We start from the raw sequence: 26,658 nt of genomic DNA on the forward strand, positions 1-26,658 counted from the left end.
AAGTTTGTTTTAATGCACGAATTTTTCATTCATTTAAACTTATTTTATATACAATTACATAATTTAAAAGTCCATAGAACACGCCCCTTTGATCCAGCTCTCTTGTGGTAAAGCTTTAAAAATGTAGGCAAATTACCAAAAATTCTTTAAGCTCTGGGTTTTAAATATTTATATCTCTATAAAATATTTTGCAAAAAGTGTAGTGGTTGGCAGGCATGAATATGGCATCTTCTCCTTTTGCCAGATTTTAATTGTGTTGCCAGAATTTAAGATTAAAAAGTCGCGAATGGGAGTTCAAAAACTAGTGGATTTGAACTTTTTGTGTTCCAAAAAAACTAATGTATATATATATATATATATATATATATATATATATATATATATATATATATATATATATATATATATATATATATATATATATATATATATATATATATATATATATATATCTGCTACTTGTAGCCCAATCTGGAAACACTGATTGAGAGAGAGAATGAATGAACGATTAATTTGGAATTAGAAAGGATTGAATGAGTAATGAAAGAGTGATGATATGAAACAGGAGAATAACGAAGGCAAACTAATGAATGGAAGAATCAATAAAGAGGAAAATAATTGTAAAGGACAATCAATATTATAAGTATACTATTTCAACTAATTAGTCGACTTTTATCAACTAATTAACGTAATGTTTTCCTGTAATAGGTGTGTCATTTTACATAAGTTGAGTCTGCGAACTGACAATCAGTTAATCGCAGTATTAGTGAATAAGTAAATAATTGACTGCACTATTCAGTAAACATGCGAATAAGAGAATCTGTAAATTAGTGAAAGGATGAACCATCGAATTAGTTTGTAAATAAATAAAAAGTTTATAAACTGTAATTTAGAATCTTTTTAAACCTGTAGTTTGCTTTACATCAATCTAACACCAAAATCATTGTTTATTTCGCGCATTGCACTTGAATGTTTTTCATAATAATAGACCTAGAACTACACTAAAGCCATTCAAGGTTGAATTTCATGTAAAGATCTCTAGTAGATTGGAATTGTGGGCAAAAGTCAAGTTTCAGTTTACGTTTGATTAAAAGCTATCTCACCCTCACACATAACGTCAAACAAGGAAATAAATTGGTGGCAAAAATACAGGAAGAGCTATCGTAACAGACAGACTGATAGCGAAATTAGTAGAAATTCGCTATCAGTCTATTAACATATCTAATCTATATTAATTCTTAGTACACTTACTTTTTTGAAACAAGCTGAGATAAATAAAACATTAAGTTAAAGCATGGTTTACCCGTCTACATATTAATTGATAACGTTGTAGTTTATTACATTAGTTTGATTTCATCATGTGATTGTGAATTGTATTCATTGTGTTTCAGGGAACGATTAAAAGCGATAAGATGATCCTCATGATTTAAAAATAAAACTTATCATTACTGCTGCTGAGAAATGTTGTATAAATTGCAGCTTAACAATGTTTTGCGTTACACAAGACAAAAATATTTTCATAGTTTATTCTAATCATTTCTTGTTTTTTTAATGGAAACTCGAAAAGTAAGATTTCAGAAGAAAAAATCACTTTCGTAACTCAAAATTTAAGCATCTTTTCTTGAAGTTGGTGGTGATAGAGATATAAATTTGAATTTGTACAACCCTAAAGCTTTTTGGAAACGGAAATTATGTGCTCATGATATAAGACAAAATGAATTCCCTTGTGAGGAACATCATCAATGTGTCAACAGATTTTTCTAACAAAAAAGGCAAATTTGATTCGTGTAATGTGTCTACCACTACAAAAATACAATTCTAATTCACTAGTATATATAAGACTTGATAACCCGATTCTGTGTTGGGGTGCATTTCCATAATAGAATGTTGAATTGGTTGAAGTGACTCTCCCCACATTGATGGATGGTTCACATTGAACAGTTGACTTGTGACGGTGACTTTTTATCCACTTCCTCGCGCTGTTGTTACTCAGTTTCAATCACGTACAACGTTGGCCTGTATACCTCCTACTGCTGATGGCGACCATGACCGTGTACTTAATATAGGTCTCACAATCAGCACTCAAAAATATGGTAATCTTAATACAGCGTTTCCGGCTTTTCACATAACTGAAATGAATCAACTAGTGGTATCCGAATGGTATCATCGAATTCTATCACAGATAAAATTCAGTTGTGCTGGTGACGTAGTGTGTCTACCACTACAAAAATACAATGCCAATTCACTAGTATATAAGACGTGTTAACCCGTTTCGATGTTGGGGTATCTTTGCATAGATGAAAGTTGACATGGTTATTGTGGCTCTTCTCACAATATGCTTGGAAGATGCCATTTGGTCCAGTCCTGCAGTTGTCTGATCGTTAAGACACGGTTCCCAGCAGATCACCGAAATCAAGCATCGACTGCGGTCAGCGTGCGGATGGGTGGGTGACCACTTGAACCAGTCTGCGTTGGGTATGAGGGTGTGCAGTATTGGTAGTCGTTAAACTATTCTATCGTATAGTGCTCGACATCGCGTGCAGGTCGTCGGGCTACCGAAGCTGGGATGCCTTTCTCTCTGCAGAGGATCAAAATTGTGATGGCATGTCTTCTGATCATCCTCAGGGATGTTTCCTAGACCGTCGCCAATAGCCCACTGTGCAGCTCTAGTGCGACGTAAATGAACTACAGCACCAACAACAGCTCATTATTGTGATAAGTGTTTCATGATTTTGATAACCACCTGTATTTTGCTTATCCAATCTATCTTAATTCTAAACATGAGTGCAATTAAACATTAACGTTACATTTAACATGCACATGAAACTAAACATTATTGCAATTAAACATTAACGTTGCATTTAACATGCACATGGAACTAAATATTATTGCAATTAAACATTATTATCATCCGCATTAATTCTGGTATTACTTTTTTTAACCAAGCAATGCTGAATAATGAAAATCAAAGCATCGTCGTTAACTCCTCACAAATTAATTGATAACGACTTAGTTGAAAAACATTACTTTCTTTCCGTCACGTGATAGTGAATGCTTCCGTTGCGGTTCGGGAAGTGATTAAAATGATCGGCTAATTCCTTATCGCTGAGAAAAGTTTATATTTGCTGATGAAAAGACTTCAGACTGAAGTTATTTTCAGTTTGACGATGGTTCGTGCTGTGCAAGATAAAAATCTTTTCATATTTTATTCCAAACTTTTCTTGTTTTTCGAATGGAAACTCGAAAAGCTGGATTTAAAAAACATTGACTCTCTGCGGAGCGTTGAATTCCACATCGGAGGCGATGAAAAATCTCATCTTGAAATCCGATTTAGCGGTTTAGCGAAATATTTAAATCTGCATAATCCTAAACCTCTTGGAATTGGGAGTTACATGACCAATATATTTGATCAAAACAAATCATTCATTTATAGTCACACAGCGTCGAAGGACTTCTCAAATATAACAGCAATCGATTTGTTAGAAAACTTAACGAGATTTTCCACCGGTGCGGAATTTCCCATAACGATATCCTGTACTGTGCGATCTTCAAATACTACTCTTTCAAAACTGTACTGTGTTTCTTGTGAGAATAGAATGTCAGCGGATTTAATGAAAATTCTGGATGACGCTTATAACACTGACGTAGAATTGAGCACGGGTGGTGAGAACATCAAAGCCCACAAAATTATTTTACAAGCTCGTTCCCCTGTGTTTCATAAAATGTTCGATCACGATTCAATCGAAGTTGCTAACAATACAGTTGACGTTTCAGACATAGGTTCAGCAACAATGAAGAGGCTGGTCAATTTCTTGTATGCGTGTAAGATGGAAGAGTGCGATTTTGATGAAGCTATGGAACTGTACTACGCTGCAGATAAATATGAAGTTCTGTCCTTGCAAGAAGCTTGCAAAACAGAATTGCTGAGTCATCTTGATGTAAACAATGCATGCTCTTTGTTTACTTTTGCCATTCAGCATAATGATGAAGATTTACAAAAAGGAATAGCGCAGTTTGTAAGGGTGAATTTTTTGTCTATTATTAACAGTGAGTCATTTTTGGATATGAGCAGAGAAGATATGGCATTACTTATTCGTTCGAGTGTTCCTGTTGTGAAAAAGTAATATTTTTTCATTATAAATTCTAAAATAAAAATTATGAATAATTAAAATCTGAATTGTTGAGTTACGCAATGTCAGATACCAGTTATTACACCTGTTAATGTGGAAATGTAATTTAAAAGACTAATAAACATTGAAAAGTGTTTTCAAACGGTATTATATTATGAGTAAAATTTTTTCTGCTATATTTTTAAACTCAAAAATTTGCATGAAACTTTATATCACTCCACGCAAAGGACACTCACTAGTTCGGTTCATTTTTTATAGCACACAACCAACTAACCAATAAGATATAATTCTTTACTATTTACCATTGTTTCTTTAAACCTAAAAATACATTTGAAAAGTCTAAATAATTATACTATGATAAATAAATTTTTTTATCTATTGTTAATTTAATATGATATGATTATAATTCTTCATATAAATAATTTGTATTCTCAAAAAGCGCTTCTCATATTTTTTTTCCTTTTCAAATATTTGATTTATCACGTGAAATTATTATGCGTACAATTTTCTTATACATGAATTGCTTATGTTTTTTTAATGTATTTATATTGTAACTATAAAAATATTCTATGTGCTTAAAATATGCTAACAACAAATTCTGGTATACTCTTTATTTTGTTTATTAAATTATGAACATTATTTCTGAACCATTTTTCATTTTTGAATGCAAATTTAAACTATAAAAGCAAACATTTAAATGCCTTTTTAAATTAAGCAATTACCTCGATGTTGAAGTTTACGTCAAAATTAAAATATTTAATCATTAATAACAGGTCATAATTCGTTTTAATATAGCGAAAAATCCAGATATTGTGTGAAATGTGAATAAATAACTATAAGATGTAAATATTTATAAATATCAATATCGATACCCGCTATAGTTTAGCAGATATTAAAAATTGCAATGATTTCATTAAGTATCTAATATTTGTTTACTTGTCAGCATCTAATATTTGTCTAATTCTAACCAATTTAAGCGTCTGACTATGCTAACTAGAGAAGTAAGGCATTATTCCTTAAACTAAACCCGTTCTTATACTAATATACTCCTGTATATACTATTTACTCCTATAAAATCAAAACGAAGTGATTAGTACAGGTAGCAGAAATGGAATAACTGCATTACTTGCTTTGACTTTTAAGTCGTTAGTTCAAAAAAGTAAGTGTTTTATTATGTTTTGTATATTCTTTTACTCGTAACACCATACGACTTCGAAACTATTAGTTATAGCACCTTAATTGTGATTTTTTTTTTGGATGTAGCTTAAACACATGTGATAAAGAAAAGGACTGACTTGTTTATATAACAATGGTAGATGTGCAAGTAAGTATTAGTACCGAACTGTACTTTTTGTTCATAAAGGTCTTTGTAAAGTTTGAATTAATTTTTCAATCGACATTTGTTTTGGTCTCATTTAACTCAGCTTAAATATATAAATAGAATACAAATATTTTACTTGCTTAGATAGTAGATACGTAAAGGTACTGCACTTATGTGCACAGTACTTAAATGTACATTATGTTTTCACGTAAAATGTAAAAATACTAACTTGTATTCTCTACTCATGAACTCTTAATAACTTCCAAGTTATTAAGAGTTAAAATACATCATTTGCCAATATTTAAGTCACTTTTCCCCTTTTATTACTTAGTAGGGAATATGAAGTGCTCCAATATTTTAAAATCATGTTCGTTTACTATCAACATTAAACAATTTTATGCTTTATCTCAAAAAAAATTTTTTTTGCTAATCCGTTCCATTTATATATATTTTTTCAAGTATTCAAAGATGAATTTCACAGTTTACAATTCCTGAACAATGTGAAAATTCAACTATATATTCAACGATTTCTTTAACTATAAGGAGAGGATTATTAGTGTAAATACAATTTTTGTATTATTATTTTTATAGCATTAGTATTTTTGTACAAAATTATTGATTTGAGGTAATTTTTAAGTATTTTTTTACAGTGGTAAAACGGTAATTATGGTAGCGGCAAGCATTCTGGGGGAGAGTATAAACAATAATATGCCAATAAAACATTTGTGATATGTTACAAAATTTGAATGAAATTCAATAGTTACAAAATTCGATAATTTAATAATAAATATAATACAAAGTACTATTATAGCAGTGCAAATTCGCGAGTAAAAAAATTAAAAACTGTTATTAATATTACATATTTTTTTAATTGTGTTTGTAACTACCAGAATACTTTATTTTCTATAAGTAAATATATATATAAATCCGGAGGTAGAGAGAGGATATTACATTTAATTTGAAAGTGGAAGATAAAATTAAAAAATAAAGTTTAACTTTTTAACAAATTTGATACCAGTTTTAATTATGGTGATTTTTATATGGTGGGTACGATCTCTGTTTAAATAAGTGGTGTATTTTCTACTTCTTTTCTAATGTAAATAAGGATGCAGTTTAATCTTTTTTTATTTTTTCCAAATATTTGCATTTCACCTTCCATAATAAACTTAATTTAATTTCATCATTTGGAAAAATTGCTTTATTGAAAGAAATGTTATAAAATAGTTATATTTTTACATACAGCTATAATTAATAACACGTTTGTCTAAGGGTTAAGTCTTAACTCCTTCAGGACAGGTGATTGATAAAAGCATTCGTACCAACGCAGGATGGACAAAAATAAAAAGCGGTAGCTTAAATGTGGGCATTATTGATAATGTTGAATGTTTGTCTAATCACAAATCTAATCAACTTTAGAACATAGCTCACATCTCCGCGCTGCCACGAAGCGGCATTAACTAATTCGTTGGATTTTGGACACATATACTGGGGGAATGTGTGAAGTGGGGGTATAAATTTGAGGGTACAGGGGGTGCCAAGCACCAAATAGTAAAGTCATGAGATAGAAAATTAAACATAAATGAGATTAAATTTGATTGGAATATAATAATATTTACAGGGGTCAGAATAATATTAACATAGACGCAACTGTAATGAAATAGAAAATTATAGAGAAAATATATGCAACTAGTTACATTTGTTGTTGTTGTTGTTAATTTACGTCGCACTAGAGCTGCTCAATGGGCTATTGGCGACGGTCTGGGAAACATCCCGGAGGATGATCCGAAGACATGCCATCACAATTTTGATCCTCTGCGGAGGGGATGGCACCCCCGCTTCGGTAGCCCGACGACCTGCGCGCGAAGTCGAGCACTTTACGGTAGCACAGTTTAACGAGGACCAATACCGCACACCCTCGGTCCCTACGCAGACTGATCCAAGTGGTCACCCACCCGCACACTGACCGTAGCCAGTGATGCTTGACTTCGGTGACTAGTTACATATTTACACGACATTGACGAAAAAATTTGTCATCGAAAAAAAGCTATGTAAGCGATAGGCGATAGATAATCAGGCAAGTATAGTTCGTTCACCAGGAGTTGGCACTTGGCTCCGCCTTCATCACGTGGTATGCGACGATACTATTTCGCTATTTTTGGGAGAAGATTGTGAGCAATTCTGAACAAGGCTGCTATTTGGCGATCGTATGGCAAAAATATTTATTTCGCAAACTTTATCTGCATTTTTTTAACATTAAATATTTCATAAATTTGATGATATTTCGCTCCATTTCTTATGATATTTCTCTCTTTTGAGTGAATAGTTTGTCCTTTTTGAGATATTTTGCTGGGAAAACAGCTGTTTTTTAAATTTAAAATATATTTAATTAGCTAGAGAAATGAAAGGTATAATAGCAGATGATAAAGCGAAGTAGGTGACCGAAAAAGAAGACACTGTTTGTGTTTGTCGCGCATTAAGGGTTGTCTCAATTTCAAGAGCGGAGATGTTTCTCTTCTTACTTCCGCTCTGAAATGAACTCTGCGTCCGAGGAGGTGGAACCAAGTGCCAACTCCTGGTGAACTAACTATACCTTGTCTGTGACTTTGTTATAGTGATGACCAAAACGTCCTGGCAATATCACTCATTTTTGGGTTGCTTTTCACACTAAAGTTACCAATTGATCGACAAAATGGCTGCAACACATCTGGGTTGCATGCATACTGTGTTTTCAATGAATTGTAGTGCTTTAGACTGTGAGGTTTTTTTTTAAGATTAAATTTATGTAAAGACCTAATCAATGTTAGTTCAAAGTGTAGCTACATAATTTTTTATTTAAAACTAAGTTATGGTGAACTAAATAAGTCAAATTTTTTATTTTATTTTATAACCGTCCTTGAACAACCGACACAATTTTTTGGGTTTGCGACTACGAATGTTGAACTCCTTAGCCTTGTAATTCTGAACCCAAACCAGTAGACAAGGGAGATCCTGGATCAAGTATTGGGAGAAATTTTCCTACAAAGAGGACTTTTTGATGGAACTAACCTGCATTTGCGTTACATGGAGAGGAAAACCTCCCGTGGTTAGCCTGACGGGAAGGGGACTCTAGCCCATGATCCGTCTACTACAGAGGATATTTAATGACAGCACTGTGGTCGGTGCAAGTCGGATGCGAAATTCGTATCAACCAGCCATCGCTGGGATTTGAATCTGGTTCACCTCACTGAGGCGAACGCTCAATCTATTGAGCCCTCGCTGCTCAAATACACCATAATATTAACCCTGCTAAAAATAAACTGATAAAGAATTAGCTTGGTTACTAATACTTTATAACTAGTTTTATCTTTCTACCAAGAATGATTACGTACGAAAATATATGCATTTTAAATTATTGAAATCAACTTGATTTGCTCATAGTACATTTCTGATCTATATAAATTCTAAGCATACTAGCCTAGCATTATTTACTTACTTTTTTTTTTACTCTTTTGTTACAAGCGCTGTATTTACCTGGCATCCACGTGACGCCTTATCTGTACGAGCGCCGTAATTAGCCAACGTCAGCTTGATACCGTTTGATAACCACCCCAATTTTCTTCAAACTGTCTAAGATTCCTGAACAACAATGTTAATTTTATTCTTTTTTAATAAATGCCACGGTGGGGCCTTGCCGGGTCCCTTGGCACAACCGGTGCGAACCTGAGCCCCCTCTCCTAAGCGGATCTATCGCGGAAACGGGTCAGAAGTCCAAAGAGATGAACCAGGTTCGAATCCCAACGGAGGCTGGGTGTTACGAACTACACACCGCTCGCCCCCACCACGAGGCTGACGTAAAATATCCTCAGTGATAGGCGAACCATGGGTTAGATTTTCCTTGCCGTCAGGCTAACCTAGGGAAGTTTTCGTGGTTTTACCCTTTATGTAACGAAATTGCGGGTATATTCCATCAAAAAGTCCTCCACGATGGCAAATCTCTCAATACTTGATCCGGGAGTTCTCTTGTCTTCTAGATCGGGTTCAAAATTACAAGGCTATGGAGTTGAACATTAGTAGTAGTAAATCCAAAATTGGATCGACTGTTCAACGACGGTTATAAAATAAAATAATATCGCTGCTTCAAAACTAAAACGATACATCAGCAGGCATAATACGTTTGCAGATGTGTCGTTTTAGTTTTGAACCAGCGATATGTTTTGTAGGTTAAAGCAAGATTTATGCGAGTTATATTTAGGAGTGAAGTATTTTCTTGATACAAAAGTAACACATTATGCAAATTGCACATTTCGTAACGTGGTGCTCCGCTCAGTGGCGTCACTTTAGCAGAACGGAATTCAGTAACAAAAAGGGCTAACGAAAAAAAGAGTGTTGAATAAAACAAGTCGAAACATCGTTATCTCGTTCACAAATAAACTCATAAAGAAAAAGTTCAATTCATTATTTTGTTTACACCACACGATAGTGAATGGTTTCAATTGTTTTTCAGGAAGTCCTTAAAATTGATTAGATAATCTTTATCATTAAGGAAGAAGTTTATTACTGCTGCCTAGAAACTGCCGTCTAGTACGATTTGCAGCTTAATAATGGTACGTGTTGTGTATGACAAAAATCTTCTCATAGTTTATTCCAAACTTTTCTTGTATTTCGAATGGAAACTTGAAGAGTCGGATTTAAAAAAAGATTTACAGAGTTCTGAATTTTGCATTGATGGCAAAAACCAGTCTTTTCTCAAAATCGGATACAGTGCTGGAGTCAGATACTTATTCTTGTATAATCCTAAACGTCTTAGATATGGATATTATATGCTTAACATACTTGATAAGGACAAATCAGCCATTTATAGTCACGCTGGATTAAAACATGTCTCAAAAACCGCAGTATTTGATTTGTTTGAAAACTTCGAGGGTTTTTCATATGAAACAAAATATCCTATTACAATCTGTTGTACAGTAAGATCGTCGAATACTGCCCTTTCAAAACTGTACTGTGTTTCTTATGAGAATAGAATGGACAAGCTGTCTTCGGATTTAATGAAAATTCTGGATGAAGCTTATAACACTGACGTAGTACTCAGCACGGGCGGGGAGAACATCAAAGCTCACAAAATTATTTTACAAGCTCGTTCCCCAGTGTTCCAAAAAATGTTCGATCATGACTTAATCGAAGCTGCAAACAATACAGTTGACGTCTCAGATATAGGCTCAGCAACAATGAAGAGGCTGGTCAATTTCTTGTATGCGTGTAAGATGGAAGAGTGCGATTTCGATGAAGCTATGGAACTGTACTATGCTGCAGATAAATATGAAGTTTTGTCCCTGCAGGAAGCTTGCAAAACCGAATTGCTGAGTCATCTTGATGTAAACAATGCATGTTCTCTGTTTACTTTTGCTAGTCAGCATAGCGATGAGGATTTCAAGAATGGAGTTGTGAAGTTTATAAGTGCTAATTTCACGTCTGTCATAAATAGTGAGCCGTTTTTGGAAATGAGTAAAGAAGATATGGCGCTACTTGTCCGTTCGACTGCACCTGATGTGAAAAATTAGCGATTTTGTTTCGAAATTATAAAAATTCGTTCATCAAAAAGTAAGTAACTGGTTAACTCAATCTGAAATAACTGTTATAACTGTGTATAGAGCCGTGATGGCTTAGGGGATAGAGCGTTCGACTTCCAAACAGTTGAACCGGTTACGAATCTCAACGATGGCTAGTTGATTCGAATTCCGCATCCGGCTTGCACCGACCACAGTGCCGCCATTAAATATCCTCAGTGGTAGATGGATCATGGGTTAGAGTCTTACCGTCAGGCTAACCGTGGGAGTTTTCCTTCCCCATGTAACGCAAATGCCGCTGTATTGTTTACTGTACTCATTTTTGAATATGAAAATATCAAAAATTAAAAGGAATGAAAACGATTTTATTAACTAAAAGGAAGTGTTAAGTGTTATGATTTTTTAAAAGAAACATAGCACTAAAAAAACTAAGCGGATCAAAATTTATAACTAAATGAAAAAAAACAGAACAACAACTTGTATCATATTGTCGATGATGATACATGCAATACACGTCCATCTTCACTCAAGAATGTATATTTTCGATTTTGGAGAAATTATCATAATTTTGAATGCTTCATATTAATTATTTCACTCAATATTTGAAAATTTATAATTTTTGTTACTTTTAATTGATAAAAAATGTTATTTTAATTTAGTCTAACATGCATCACTAACTACGTAAAGCATAATCATTTACAATTGTTTTCTTTTTGATAGAAATCTATTTATTTATCTGCTTTGAATTGAAACATTATCATATACTTAATATTATTAAACTTTATCTTATTATTTTATCTTATTCTCGTTTATCAATTCTGTTGCATATTTTTTTTTATTGTGTAGCCAATAAAAAATGAGTCACTAAATCGTGAATAGATAGTTCAAGTAGCGTTTTGTAATGAAAAGGTTTAAGAATAGCTGGTATGTATAGATAGATTACTTATTATTAAATTTAGAATGAATAAATTCTTTGAGTAATTTCTTATGGTACAAGAGGTAGGACTCAGTTACATCAGAGAATCTATCGAAAAAGTACTTACTATTCATTACATATTCTGTACATTGTTTGATTAAAATTTAATGATGCAAGAAATATAAATATCTTTCGTTATATTGCGAAGTAATGTATAGAACAGGGGTTTCCAATTGGCGGCCCGGGGGCCTCATCCGGCCGGCGAAGCCTTTTTTTGTGGCCCGCGTACTAAAATATATTAGTCGTCATATTTTTGCGGACAATTTTCGTAAAAAATCTATATGGGTTTAAAATACTTTTCTCGTTAATAAAAACCTAATTTCTTCGTTTCTGTGAAATTTAACATACCAACGGTGCAAAAAAATTTATTTCTCAGGTTTTGCATCCAGGAAAATATTCATTCAAATACAAAAATAATTGTGGATGTTGCTCTTTTTTATTTCATTTTTTTTTGTATTTTGTGAATATAATTTAGCATGTGCGTATCAGAAATTTTCTCGAAGAAATTCTCCGATTTAACTTTTTGAAACCACGCATTTAGGACGAAAATATTTACACACACATTTGTAAATTTTAAATATAAATATCTATTCTCTGCTTGTTGCAGCAGACAAACCTCAATTTTCTCATTGAACATTTTGTGTGCTACTATGTAAGTTTTAATACCAACCTTTTTAAAGTTATATATCTTAACAATTAGATATCTGTTGCACATTAATTGCTTAATACATAGGTGCACAATAAAGTTATTGTAGCCCGAATTTTTATTATTTATTTAATATTTTTAAAAATATTATTAATAGCAATTAAATATTTTTAAAAATCTACTTCTTATTTTAATTTGTAATTCAATACTTTTGTTTTGTACAATATGAAAAATTTGACAGTAATTAATATTTAATGTTCCTTCAAACATAAAAGAATCCTACATAAAATTTTGACAAAATTGCGGCCCGCCATTTGATTTGTGTTTTTAATTGTGGCCCCCCGGCTTCATGTAAGTTGGAAACCCCTGGTATAGAAGAATTGCTTTAATTAGGGATAATTAAGACTTATTAATATTTTTTAATGTAAACATTTATGATGCTAACTTAAACTTGTTTGGATACAAAGGTTTGCACGCTGACATAGACATTCTTATCAATTTTCTCTGTTTGAATTTGATTCATTCACAATTTTTAATTGTTTCCCTTACATTACCTATTTCAATAGTTTTCCCTACATTACCTTTTTTATTTCAGTTTTTATGGCGCAAAAGGTAGGACTCAGTTGTATCAAAGAATGCATTGAAAAAATACTTATTATTCATTAAATACTCTGTACATTCTTTGATTAAAATTTAATGGTGCGAGAAATATAAATATCTTTCTTTATTTTGTAAAGTAATGTGTAGAAGAATTGCTTTAATAATTAGGGTTGACTAAGACTTATTTATATTTTTTAATGTTAGAATTTATGATGCAAACTTTAACTTCTTTAGACACAAATTTTAGCACGCTGACATAGACATTCTTATCAATTTCTTCTATTTGAATTTGATACATTCACAATTTATTTTCAATTCCTTTGGTGAAAGTTATAATATTTCCTTTCAATGCAAACGAATTTTTTCTTTCGTAAAATGTTTAACTCATTATTTGGCAGTAAAATAATACTTTTCTTAAAAAGATTTTTTGTGGTAAAAGAAACTGCTTCATTTTAAAATTCTTTTCGAGAGATTTAATTTTTGTCGTTATGTGTATATGAGCGAGAGCTTTCAGTCCACACCCTAAATGATGCTAGTTCAATCCCTATAAGTGAACTTTATTGATTCAAAGAATATTTAGAAAAATTACTTATTATTCTCTAAAACAGTCCATGGATTCTTTGAGGACGTTATAATTGCGTAATTGGGTATACTATAGCCTACGTCACAGGTTGTATTATTCCTACTAAATTTAACCCATGAACGGCATTTTCTGCGAGCCTAACTTCAAGCCACAAATAAGCAAACGAAGTGTTTGATCGTTTAAATCAGTGGTTCGTAACCTTTTCAAGCCGCGACCTAAATTTGAGCAATATGTTCATGTCGCTACCCCAAAAAAAGTCAAAATTAGGCTGAGTAAACCACAATGATTTCTTCTGGGAGGTGTTGGTATTACTTATTATTTGGTGTATTAACTAACTTTTTTGGTTCGACTCAGCGCTAACCAAGAAATATGCTTCGCAACCCAATTTTGGGTCGCGACCCATAGGTTAAGAACCGCTGGTTTAAATAGCTGCTCGCCAGATTTTATTGCATTATAAGGAAAAGTAATTGATATTCGATTTTTGATTAATAATTGATTTATGTGGATAGTGGCATTTATGTGGATAGTGGCACAGAATTTAGCATTGCGTCATGGTAAATGTTATTCCTACTAAGTGGAAGTAGTTGTTTTTTTTTTTTATATTATACCCAATTGGGACAATATGTACAGTAAAATTACTTTTTCTCAATAAATAGTGTATAGATTGATGCACAAAAGAATTATTTACACTAGTCTTAGATTACAAGGATTAAATGTTTTCCTTTCCTTCAGAAACTAAATTAGGCTCAAATATCTCATTTAATGTTTATGTTATCTTGAATGATCGAAATCAAGAGAATGTCGACTTTCGCCAGTGGTGAATGTCAATAATCACATAGTCGCTTTGGTGAATGTTCGAAAATATTCGTTTGATCTGATTTGATATTAATTTATTCGTCGATATTATTCTATTTATTCAATATTTTAATAGATGAAGATAGATTAGGAGAAACATCAGTGTTCGGAGTTCCGGACAAATGTATACAGGAAAGTGACATTGAACCTTAAAAAAAACATCAGAGTAGGGTATACAGGGCAAATGTATTCCAAGCAGTGGCACTGAACCTTAAAAAAACATCAGAGTAGTGTATACAGGGCAAATGTACACCGGGCAGTGGCACTGAACTTTAAAAAAACATCAGAGTAGTGTGTGTATACAGGGCAAATGTATACCGAACAGTGGTACTGAACCTTAAAAAAAAACATCACAGTTGGATATACAGGGCAAATGTATACCAAGCAGTGGCACTGAACCTTAAAAAAACATCAGAGTAGTGTGTGTATACAGGGCAAATGTATACCGGGCAGTGGCACTGAACCTTAAAAAAAACATCAGAGTAGGGTATACAGGGCAAATGTATACCAAGCAGTGGCACTGAACCTTAAAAAAACATCAGAGTAGTGTGTGTATACAGGGCAAATGTATACCGGGCAGTGGCACTGAACCTGTAAAAAAACATCACAGTTGGGTATACAGGGCAAATGTATACCAAGCAGTGGCACTGAACCTTAAAAAAAACATCAGAGTAGGGTATACAGGGCAAATGTATACCGGGCAGTGGCACTGAACCTTAAAAAAACATCAGAGTAGTGTGTGTATACAGGGAAAATGTATACCGGGCAGTGGCACTGAACCTTTAAAAAAACATCACAGTTGGATATACAGGGCAAATGTATACCAAGCAGTGGCACTGAACCTTAAAAAAATATCAGAGTAATGTGTGTATACAGGGCAAATGTATACCGGGCGCGAATTGACAAAACATACCGTAGATTATAAACTTGGCGATTGCAAGTGGAATTGGCGATGGATTACGCGTAAATGTGGTGGGAGAACGAAATTACATTAACCTAAACAGTGAAATTCGATATTTTTTCTCTCCTCCTCGACTAGCCATGATGAATAAAAATAACTCATTAATTCATTTTAGTAGAGAATTAAAAAAGAAAATAACCTTTTTATTCTTAGGATCACGTTACAAATAAACTGTATTTATATTTTATTAAGCGCAATAATTTATATTTTATAAAACGATCGAGTTTTTTGATATAACAGATTTAATTTTTTTTACAAGAATTGTGTTTGTGAAGAAATAAAAATAATGAACCAATCACAAAAAATAACGTAACATTTTAATGCCATGTTTTATTGGAACGCTATTTTAAAGAATTAATTCTATTTAACTTTTATTGTAAGAAAACATAACCTGTTTTAATTTAGTGATTTTCTCTGTTAAATCAATCTTGATGAAAGAATAATGTGAACTTTTTTTATGAACATTTTTTTTTAGAAATTAACAAAAACATATTATTTATTAGAAAAAAAAATTGGAGTATTCAAAAGTGTTATCACGCTTTAAAGTAAAAATTTCTTGCAAATGAAAAATTCGATATTTTTTAAATTTTAAAGTAATCGGAAATTCGCTTGTGAAAAAAGAAATACGTGAAATAATTTCAAGAAGGGAAAAATGTACAAATGAAGGGATTTTTCTTCAATGACCTATATCGCGTTTGCTTTATTACTAGAAGCATTTATTGTAAAAAAATATTTATTAAATAACTTTTTTTTCAATGGGATGAGATCTTAAACTTCGTGAAAAAAATGACTCAATTCCTTAATGTATATAAAAGTCCTTAAATACTTCACTTATTATGGAGGTCATAGATACCTTGATACTCTTTCAGTATAAGAATAATAAATGCAATTAATAGAAAATGCACAATTTTAAAAATATATTTTATTTACATATATTGGGTGCAGGTTATTCTGCAATGATCATACGTAGCATAAATTTATAGATTCCAAAATACTGTTATATGAATTAGGTAATTAAAAACATAGTTAAAAAAATAACAGAATTAAAAAATAACATAATTAAAAAAATTTTCAACCTTTAATTGAAAACTTCCTGTTGTCAAGTATTAATAATAATTATAATTTTTAACAACTTTTTTAAACAAAAATTTTTAATTCTCAAACTTAATACTATCCTTCATATGAAAATATCCGAAAATTTGTAAAAGAGAAACTATATTTTAAAATTCCGCCATTGGCGACAACAGAGGTCAGATGTATATACTGAGTTTAAATAAATTATATATTATAGAACTCACATTTAGGACTTAGATCAATTTATTATCAGTTCATAAGAGTGTTTTTTAATAAATAAATGTAGTAATTGTTTGATTTATAATTGTAAGTCCTGAGTGTTTAATGTTAAGTTATGCTTCCTTTGAAATAATTTTTGAACTATGCAAAGCAGGGTGACATTCATTTCAACTTAAAATGATAAAAACTTTAAATGAAATACTTTAGAAAAAATACCTTCTAAATAAGATTTAAATAAAACGCAATCACTTCGCCTGAGTGATTTTGTAGAGAATTCTAAACTTTTTAATTTTACAAGTTAGGTGAAAAGTAAATATCTTACAATAGTGGTAGGGAATGAAGGAAATTCTAAATTAAATGAACATTAAAACATTGAGTGCAAAAATTTTTCAATTCACTTAAAAATTCACTGGGAAGTTCCCAAGATATGGTGAAATGCGCAAAAAGTAAGGTTAACACTAAGGGGTCCTAACATTGCATTGCTTTCCTGACCAAACTATTGGGATAATATTTCCAGATTGCGGCAACCCCTATATACTGGGGATCAAAAATCCGAATACGCAGGAAAAAAATTTCTCAAAGTAGGCTCGTTTTAGTGTCTGATTTCCGGACTTAAAATATATTGTCTGCTATAATTAAGCGGCATATTTGAATTCACCCTCTCGATCCATTAAGATTGAGTCCTAGAACGTAAACATCTGATCATTAGATCAAAAGTTAGTTTTAGATTTTTGTTTACTGCTCACTGTACACTAAAACGTGATTTTTTTTTCTTTTGAAATTTCGATTTTAATGCCATTACTTCAAGCTCCTTCAGGTTGTGCTTACTTTATAAATTTAATCTCGACTATATTTTTCTCTTCACTTTTAAACTGCAAAGACTTTTTCTCCATTTGCAAATTATGAAAAAAATTAATAATCTGATTGCGTAAACAGTTAATTCATTAAAATTGGACATTCTCAATTAATTCCTTTCAATAATCATTTATATTATTAATAATAATTATTTACACAAAATTATAATGAAGGAAAGTTTGATTAGAAATTTAAAAGTTTTTGCTGCTATAATTAGGGAATTTCTATCGACAAAATTCAAGTAATTTTTTTTTCCGGAGCAAAATGCATTTTTATTTAAAAGGGAACAATACTGACTTAATATTTATACGATAAAAGACTCTCTAATCGCTAACACCGATGACAGGAGAAATTTTCAATTTTTTCTTTTCCACAAAAAATTTAAAACTTAAATTGTTGTTCTTTCATTATAAAGCAATCGTATAATATTCTCGTTTCATGTAAAACTTTATAACGAAGTTACTTATCTACCGTTTTGCAGTTATAAAATGAAATAATTATTAAATTATACTTGCATTTTAAAATGTAATACTCAATTGTTCAATGAATTTTACGATTATTATTATAAAACTGTGTATAATGAACATTTCAACTAAAATAATTGGTACAAAATAGCTGCTAAAAATTCTTTTAAACATTTATAAATATTATACATTTATAAATTTCAGCTTTTCGCATTATTGCTAAATAATCTCTACGTAAAATATTTAAAGAATTTCATAATAACAGAAAATTAAATAAAATTTTAAAAAAATTGTAAATGGTTATTGAGCAGAACCATTAAGTTTAATTAATGAATATAGAATTGGAAACTAAGTCTCTGCTAAACAATAAAAAAAATTTTTTTTAATATTTTAAGTAAACAAACTTTATTATAATAATCATTTCATTATTAAGGATTAAAGGTTATTGTGAAATTATTAATTCGAATTAGTGGATGAGTAGGAAAAGAATTTCACTACTCGAAATACATTTAATGAAAGTTATGAAACTATAGAATATGTAATAATGTGTAATTTTTCTATCTTAGTTCTATTACGACCTTTTAAAAAACGCTAATAAACACAATTTAGTCAACAGATACAAACGATTATGTCGGCGCTATAACAAAAAAATACGCTTTATATTTTATTTGATGCAAAAGAATCAAATGAAGACCCGCTTAATTGAAATGTCGCACCCATATCTAACTTGTTGAATGTTATGCGATACCGAAAACAAAACAAAATCATAAGCACACAGCTGTTTGGCGATTTGCGAGAACGCTCCTTTAACGCCAATAGAAATTTTCGCCAACCCTTTACAATCCACAGTATGTTTTGTCAATTCGCATACCGGGCAGTGGCACTGAACCTTAAAAAAACATCAGAGTAGTGTGTGTATACTGGGCAAATATATACCGGGCAGTGGCACTGAACTTTAAAAAAAACATCAGAGTAGGGTATGCAGGGCAAATGTATCCCGAGAAGTGGCACTGATCTTTAAAAAAGCATCAGAGTATAGTATACAGGGCAAATGTATGCCGGGCAGTGGCACTGAACCTTAAAAACATCACAGTGGGGTATACAGGGCAAATGTATGCCCGCCAGTGGCACTGGACCTTAAAAAAAACATCTGTGGTCGGTCACATCGTACCGAACATAACTAGACTTAGTATATATTTCGGACATTTACCAAAGCGACTATGTGACTGTCAACATTCACCGGTGGAAGAAGCAACCACCAATTTCGATCATTCACAGTAACACAGTGCACCGACCACAGTACTGACGTGAAATATCCTTAGTGGTAGACGGATAGAGTACCCTTCTCGTCAGGCTAACCGTGGAAGGTTCTCGTGGTCTTCCTCTCCATGTAACGCAAATGCGGGTTAGCTCCATCAAAAAGTCCTCCACGAAAGCAAATCTCTCCCAATACTCGATTCAGGAGTTCCCTTGTCTTCTGTATTGGGTTCAAAATTACAAGGCTGTGGAGTTGAACATCATAAACCCATAAATTTGGGTCGGCTGTTCAACGGCGGCTATAAAATAAAATAAAATAAAATAAAATAAAATAAAAAATAAAATAAAATAAAATAAAATAAAATAAAATAAAATAAAATAAAATAAAATTAAATTAAATTAAATTAAATTAAATTAAATAAAATAAAATAAAATAAAATTAAATTAAATTAAATTAAATTAAATTAAATTAAATTAAATTAAATTAAATTAAATTAAATTAAATTAAATTAAATTAAATTAAATTAAATTAAATTAAATTAAAATAAAATAAAATAAAATAAAATAAAATAAAATAAAATAAAATAAAATAAAATAAAATCTGATTGGTGCAAATCCTTCGTGGGCCTGCCAACGTACGAAATAAATGCCTCTGCGGTCAGGCGTTAATAAGATTTATGTCTGATGCTCGAAAAAATCGGTGCGAAATCAGTCGAATTTTTCATGAGAAATCGAAATGTAAATGTCTGATTTTATTTTAAATTCGATTTCACAGCAACTATACAGTACGTTTTTGCGTCTGTAACTTAAAATATCGCCTGCATTAATTAATTAGCATAGTCACCCTCTCAAACCATTAAGATTGAGTCCTAGATCGTGAAGATGCTTAAAATTTTCATTAAGACGAGGGAAAATAGTTTTCTCGCCTCATTACCGTGGAAAACAATTATGATTGTATCGTTTAATACGAAAAATAAAACTAATTTCGTGCAGTTTAAGAGATGTATGTAAACCAATTCTTCATTGTAACGTTTTCGGCCACTTTCTTAAGTTGATGATTTCATGATATATGATTATTATTGAAAGAAAACATTAAGAAACATCTCTCCAAAGAAGCACTTAAATTTTTGATAAGTTTCGATCAAAATAAAATTTCTTAAAAAAACTCGCTTAAAATTCACAAATGGCTCTGTCAGTACGTCAAATTTCAACTTAGTATATCTAATTCAGTGAACGGATGAGCCTTGGCAACATCAAGCGAAATTGACTAATTTGTGGCGTAACTATCACTATAAATATTAAATAAAAATTCACTAGTATATAACTGCCAACTATTACGCAATTAGCGTGGAATTATATTACCATATTTAAAGTGCTAGTAAAATTTATACCTACGTACTTAACCCAGATTATACACTGTTTTCTTTGTTTTAATATACTGTCATTAGTGACTAGGCACCCCCCTTTTTCCGCCCCACCCATTATTTATTTCAATGCGATGAAAGAGCAGATATCCCCTAGGGGATAGGCACTCAGTAAAATATGATTAGTTAGTTAGTTATTGCGTTATTCCGCGGAATGGAACTATAATGGAATATTAATATGGAACTCTATTGCGTTATCACATAATACAACGTATGCTTCTGCCTAAAATTGTACTTTACATTTCATTTTACTACTATGGGAAATACCATCCTCGCACGGATTAAAAGTTGGAAGGTCTGCGAAGTATATAATACATGTTAATTTATTTAATATGAGGTACCTTTTGAATGTTGAAATAGTAGTACGATTGTACCTATTTAGCATATCTTATATACTAGTTGATTGGTATTTAATATTTATAGTGGTAGTTATACGCCACAACTTCTCAAAAGTTTTAATATTTTATCGAGTATCATTTCATTAAATCTTTTGTTGAATACGGAGCAATTAGCATATCTGAACTAAAGTGATAGTCAAAAATAGTTGACTGTTCTATATATTAAATCCACTTTTCATGCTGCAAGATTGCTTTACAATTATTTTTTTACAACCTAACTGCAACAATTGATTGTAACTCTTTTTTCAATTTACAGAAAGCTGATAATTGTCCAATGAATAGTGATTTTTGTTCAATTCTTTGCTTGAACCAATACTCGAATCATTCACTGTTTCAAAAGTTACGCGATTTTGTTTTAGGTATCTCATAATGGCAGATTATTGTGTGAGGCCTAATCCTTACAGAATCAATCAAGGGGACATTTTCCTAGTGTACGCAGCATTCCAACGTTCCATACACCATCTTAATGCTTTGCAAGACTCTCTGGAATATCAGAAAACGAAATTTCTTTCAGACTACAAAGAGATCTTTATGCATGTGAAACAATTTTGCCAAGAAAGAAGAGGATCATCGAACACCCAAGATTCTCAGAATGCATATCATTATTCTGCATTCGAATATCTTTTTTGGCATGTGAAAAACGTTTTCACATCTAAGCAGGACCATCAAGATTCTGAGAAATATAATATATGGGAACGAGAATTTAACAAGCACGTGGAAAACTTTCCAACTCTTTCTAACGTTTCAAACGCGCACGTCCATGCCGTAGTAAACGGTCACTATGCAGATGTAATTTCAGATCAATCAAAGTATTCCAGAAAATGGCAGATCGATGAAAGCAAATTAATTCTTCCTTTTGATGAATACAGAGGTTGGATGTCCTCGCCTCTAAAAGAAGCACTAATGAGGATACCGTCCACAGAAAGATTAAGATGGTGTGTAAAGTTGTTGCTGGCCTACCACTATGAGAGTGAGTGTTCTATGTTTATGTCCTCAGCTTTCAAATTTTGTTCGAATGCGGTAAACCTCTCTCCAATTGCAGACAGCAAATCTGCAGACGATGTTTGCCAAACAATGATCTGTTATTTAGATATGTTTGAGAATCTTCTGGCAGAAACCTTCCCATATCGTTAGAAATTTGTAGACAGATGCTTAGACTGTTTGTTTTATAGATCATCAATGAATTTCCGTTTTTTATTGGAACAGGGTGCAACTTATGGATATTCTCAAGAACGTGTTCCAGAATTAAAATGGTGGATTTCAGTGGACATGTGGCGGTATGTTTAATTTTGTTAATAGCAATTCTAGAACTTACCCAGAAAAGATGAAGAAAAACTCTTAGTAAAACCTTTATATTTTTATTTGTTTACTGAAAGAATGAAAAACTCATGAGTGCCGCGAATTAATAATGGTTGTAATGTTGGTTCACTTGAGGGAAATTTCACTTATTATAAACAAGAAAAAGAATAGGTAATCGTAAACAATTTACCTCAGAAAAAATACAGGTTAAAAAAAAATTTTACTAATCTATTTTTTTATATTTTCTGACTAAGGAACAACCCTGTAATAATAAAATAATATTACTTCATTCTAATTATAATATTGAAGTATGAGAAACGCATCTTACTCTGTTTATTTCAGTATCAGTTCGTATTTCGACTTTGTAACCCGACATATTTAATGTGAATCAGTCACCATTTACTGCAGTCTGTACACGAACGTGAGTCCAGCGCCCTGCCAACCAGGCTGTCTCTGCCACTAATCAGCATAAAACAGACATTAATGTGGTTTTGTTTATGATATTGGTAAACGAACACAAGCTCACTACATATGTGTCGTGACCTGCTTTTTGCTTATTTTTAGCCCGCTTTTTCTTAGGATAGTCATAAAGTACGGCTACTTTGCTTAAAAAGGAATAAATAATCACGCGTGTTTCATTGTTAGAATTTATTTCGCATTAAGTGATTGTGCGGGTTAGATATCAACCCAACTAGAACCTACTAATACTATTTATTAATTTTAAACTAAGTTTAAACTGAGTAAAAATTTTATTCTCTTAGCTACCTCTATATCATAGCTTCTACATTACGAACTTAAAATTAGATATTAAATTTGATGAGGCATTTCGTGTGCATTAATCGTTTAGTTCTTAGATTCATAATAAAACAACTTGCTTAACACTTTTTTTAAAAGTAGTGCATTCAAATTGAGTCAGGTTTTAAAGGGTTATGCAAGATAGGTTTGCATAACATACGATTATAATATAAATATTTATATTTGAAAAATGAACACAGTGTTGTGGCTTTCCCAGTCGAATAATCTCACCAGGTAAACGCTCTGTAACGTGGAGGTAGCGAGTTCGTATCCCGCCATAACTCTGGATATATCTTCATGATGATCTTCTCTAACTTGTACTATCTTATCTGTTCCGAAACAAAAGAGCGGCTTATTCGAAAAAATGAACTTAGTTTTTTTTTTAATTAATTGGTCGATAAAAGAAAAAAATCCACTTGTTACGAACAAATACGTAGCGCCCTTTCTTCACACAGCTGTTTTTCATATATAAACCACTTTTTATAGTCCTACACTAATGGGTTAATGCCCGGTTTTTTATATTGCAATGATGTGAAAATTTGATAGTAGTAGCAGATGAACGTCCAAATTGGTTATACATTTCATTATGTTACTACAGAGTTGACGCAACATATCTTCGGTGGTAAATAGATGATATGTTAGATTGCTATCAAGCTAAAGGTGAAGTTTCCGTATTTGTAAAGCAAATACGGGTTAGTTTCACCCAAGAGTCCCCCCCACAAAGGCTTGTTCGAGTCGATGGTTGATCCAATTGTTAACTTGTATTTTGGGTTGGGTATAAAATTATAAGGTACAGAGTTGAGTATCAAAAGTCTTAAACTCGCATATAGATCTGCTGTTCAACGCCGGATATACAAGAAAATAAGATAAAACGAGAATGCTGGGAGGTAGCGAGATAAGCGATTGTCTTATCGATTTTGTTTCAGTTTTAATACAACATAAGCTCCTTACCCCATTATATCGTGTTTTTAGACGTTCTTCCATAGCGTGTCTCAATCGCATTATACTCTTCTATCGTGTCTCTCTATCTCACTGCACTCTTCTATCGCATTACACTCTTCTATCGTCTCTCTCTATCGCACTACACCAGGGGTGTCAAAGTCGCTGCCTGCGAGACTCAGTACCCAGTAATATGCAAATGGAAGTCATTGAGATTTAGTGCGACTCAAATTTGAAGACAAAATTTATTGAAGTGGGTGTGCCTGAATTTTACAAATATTTACCGGCAAGGTGTGAAAATACTTGAAAATTCGCATATGAAATTATTTCCATGTTTGGAAGCGACTATCATATGAATCATATCAGTGCGAGCAATTTTTTTCTGTTATGAATGAAAATAAATCTCCTGTCCGAAACCATATTAATAGCTCTCGTTGGGTCAATTTTGAAAGAAGTCTCGGCCAATAAAATTTCTCCCGAAATAGGAAAGATAGTAGCAGAGAAGAGTTGTCAAATAACCAACAATAATTTTACTTTATATATGCTTATTACAATGTACCATTCAAAATAAAAATATTTGTTTCTGTAAACACTGATTTTTTTAAAACTTTTTTTTGAGGCCCACCTAAAGTTAAGCTTTGTTCATGTGGCCCAAGTTTGCTTTTGAGTTTGACACCCCTGCACTACACTCTTCTATCGTCTCTCTCTATCGCACTACACTCTGTTATCGTCTCTCTCTATCGCACTACACTCTTCTATCGTGTTCTTATATCTCACTACACTCTTCTATCGTGTCTCTCTATCGCATCTGTGTTTTTTTTTTCTTTAATAGATAAAATTTTGCAATAAAATGTCATAAAATATTTTATGAACTATATACTGGAGAGTGTATTAGATAAAAAAGTGAGCATACTAGATAATAAATGCTAAAGAGATTAATAATTATTATCCTGCATCCAGCCCGTTTACGTGCTTAAGCTCTACACAGCTCGTTACCAGAATGCAATTTCGGATTACTACAGAACTTGCACGGAAAATGCATGCATGAACGCTTGCAGTATAAGTTGAAAAGGACGAAATTTGTTCTAATAACATTTTTCAGGGGCCTCTATTTTAAGTGCAGTAACGTTATCACCTTAATTCTTTGCACTTGTGAATATTTTAATTTATCTACTTATTTCAGAATGGGACGAATACATTCTAGTGAAGTTATCAGTCAAAGATGCGAATACTATTGCCTTCAACTATTTTACTTATACTTTTATAAAGGAAACCATCGCTTTGGAAGCTACGTAGATGAAATGCTACAAGCCATCTGGGACTCCATATCTGAACCTTATATTACAGAAGATGATATATTTGCATGCTTTTCTCATATGGCCAATAATGGTGGATACGAATTTTGGAGATTATCAACATCATCATCAATATCAATTTCTGACTATGCGGAGAAAGTTCATCTGTGGTATTGCAATGCCATCTCCAAAAGTGAAAAGCAAGTAAGATCTCCGAGATGTCTCCAGCATTTGTCAAGATGTGCCATCCGATCTCATCTGAGATTTCCAATCAATTATGATTTTATTGATTTGCCTCAAAAACTTAAAGACTATCTAATGCTGAAAGAATTGTGATATTTAGAAACTATCGTTCATGCAATACTTCAGTAGCATAACTCAATGTAGATCGATTCAAAGTCATGTCATATTTATGTTAAAAATTCTGGTTAGTGTTAATTAATTTGATTTGACTCATATTCCAATGATATTTAATGCTGAAAGAATAAATTATTTTGAAAATAATACATATATTTTTCTTACACATATACTTACACTTTATGCATATATTTCCATACTATATTGCTGAATGTTTGTTTGGGGAACTTAGTGTCTTTAAATGTAATTGACGCGTAACCCGACCTGCAGTTAAGCGTTACCATGTTTTCGCTATATTTACTTAAGCCCTTAACAGTGACATATACTTCAGAAAAATGGACTAAAAATGCAAAATTTTTTTGAATGTTTAACTTAATATTGTTACAAAAGTTAGAAAAAGAAATTTTAATGCAAAATTTAGTTCTTCATATTATTATAAAAGTTGGAGAATGGTTTTTTATTACAAAAATAAAATTTTAAATGCACTAACTACTGTATTTATAGTTTTTATACACACATTAAAAAGCAATGGTTTACACACACATCTTATTAAATTAAAGCGAATGAAACAGAATTTTGAAGGTAAATAACTAGTATAATATAATATAAAAATACAGCAATATGATTTTCAATACATAAGTTTTATGAAACTTTCACAGTATGA

General features: G+C 31.9%; 1 protein-coding gene across 1 annotated transcript; it reads left to right on the forward strand.

Annotated features, from left to right (window-relative positions):
* The first annotated feature begins 1,490 nt into the window (after positions 1–1,490).
* Positions 1,491–26,138, forward strand: LOC107454856 (speckle-type POZ protein). The gene is made up of 2 exons (XM_087151027.1): positions 1,491–4,120; positions 25,526–26,138. Exons 1-2 carry the CDS (start codon positions 3,129–3,131, stop codon positions 25,971–25,973), a joined length of 1,440 nt encoding a protein of 479 aa, XP_087007153.1. The 5' UTR covers positions 1,491–3,128; the 3' UTR covers positions 25,974–26,138.
* Positions 26,139–26,658: the final 520 nt, after the last annotated feature.

The sequence above is a fragment of the Parasteatoda tepidariorum genome, chromosome 9 (assembly GCF_982258835.1).
Source record: "Parasteatoda tepidariorum strain Cologne lab strain chromosome 9, Ptep-v5.0, whole genome shotgun sequence".
In the NCBI taxonomy this organism is placed as follows: domain Eukaryota; kingdom Metazoa; phylum Arthropoda; class Arachnida; order Araneae; family Theridiidae; genus Parasteatoda; species Parasteatoda tepidariorum.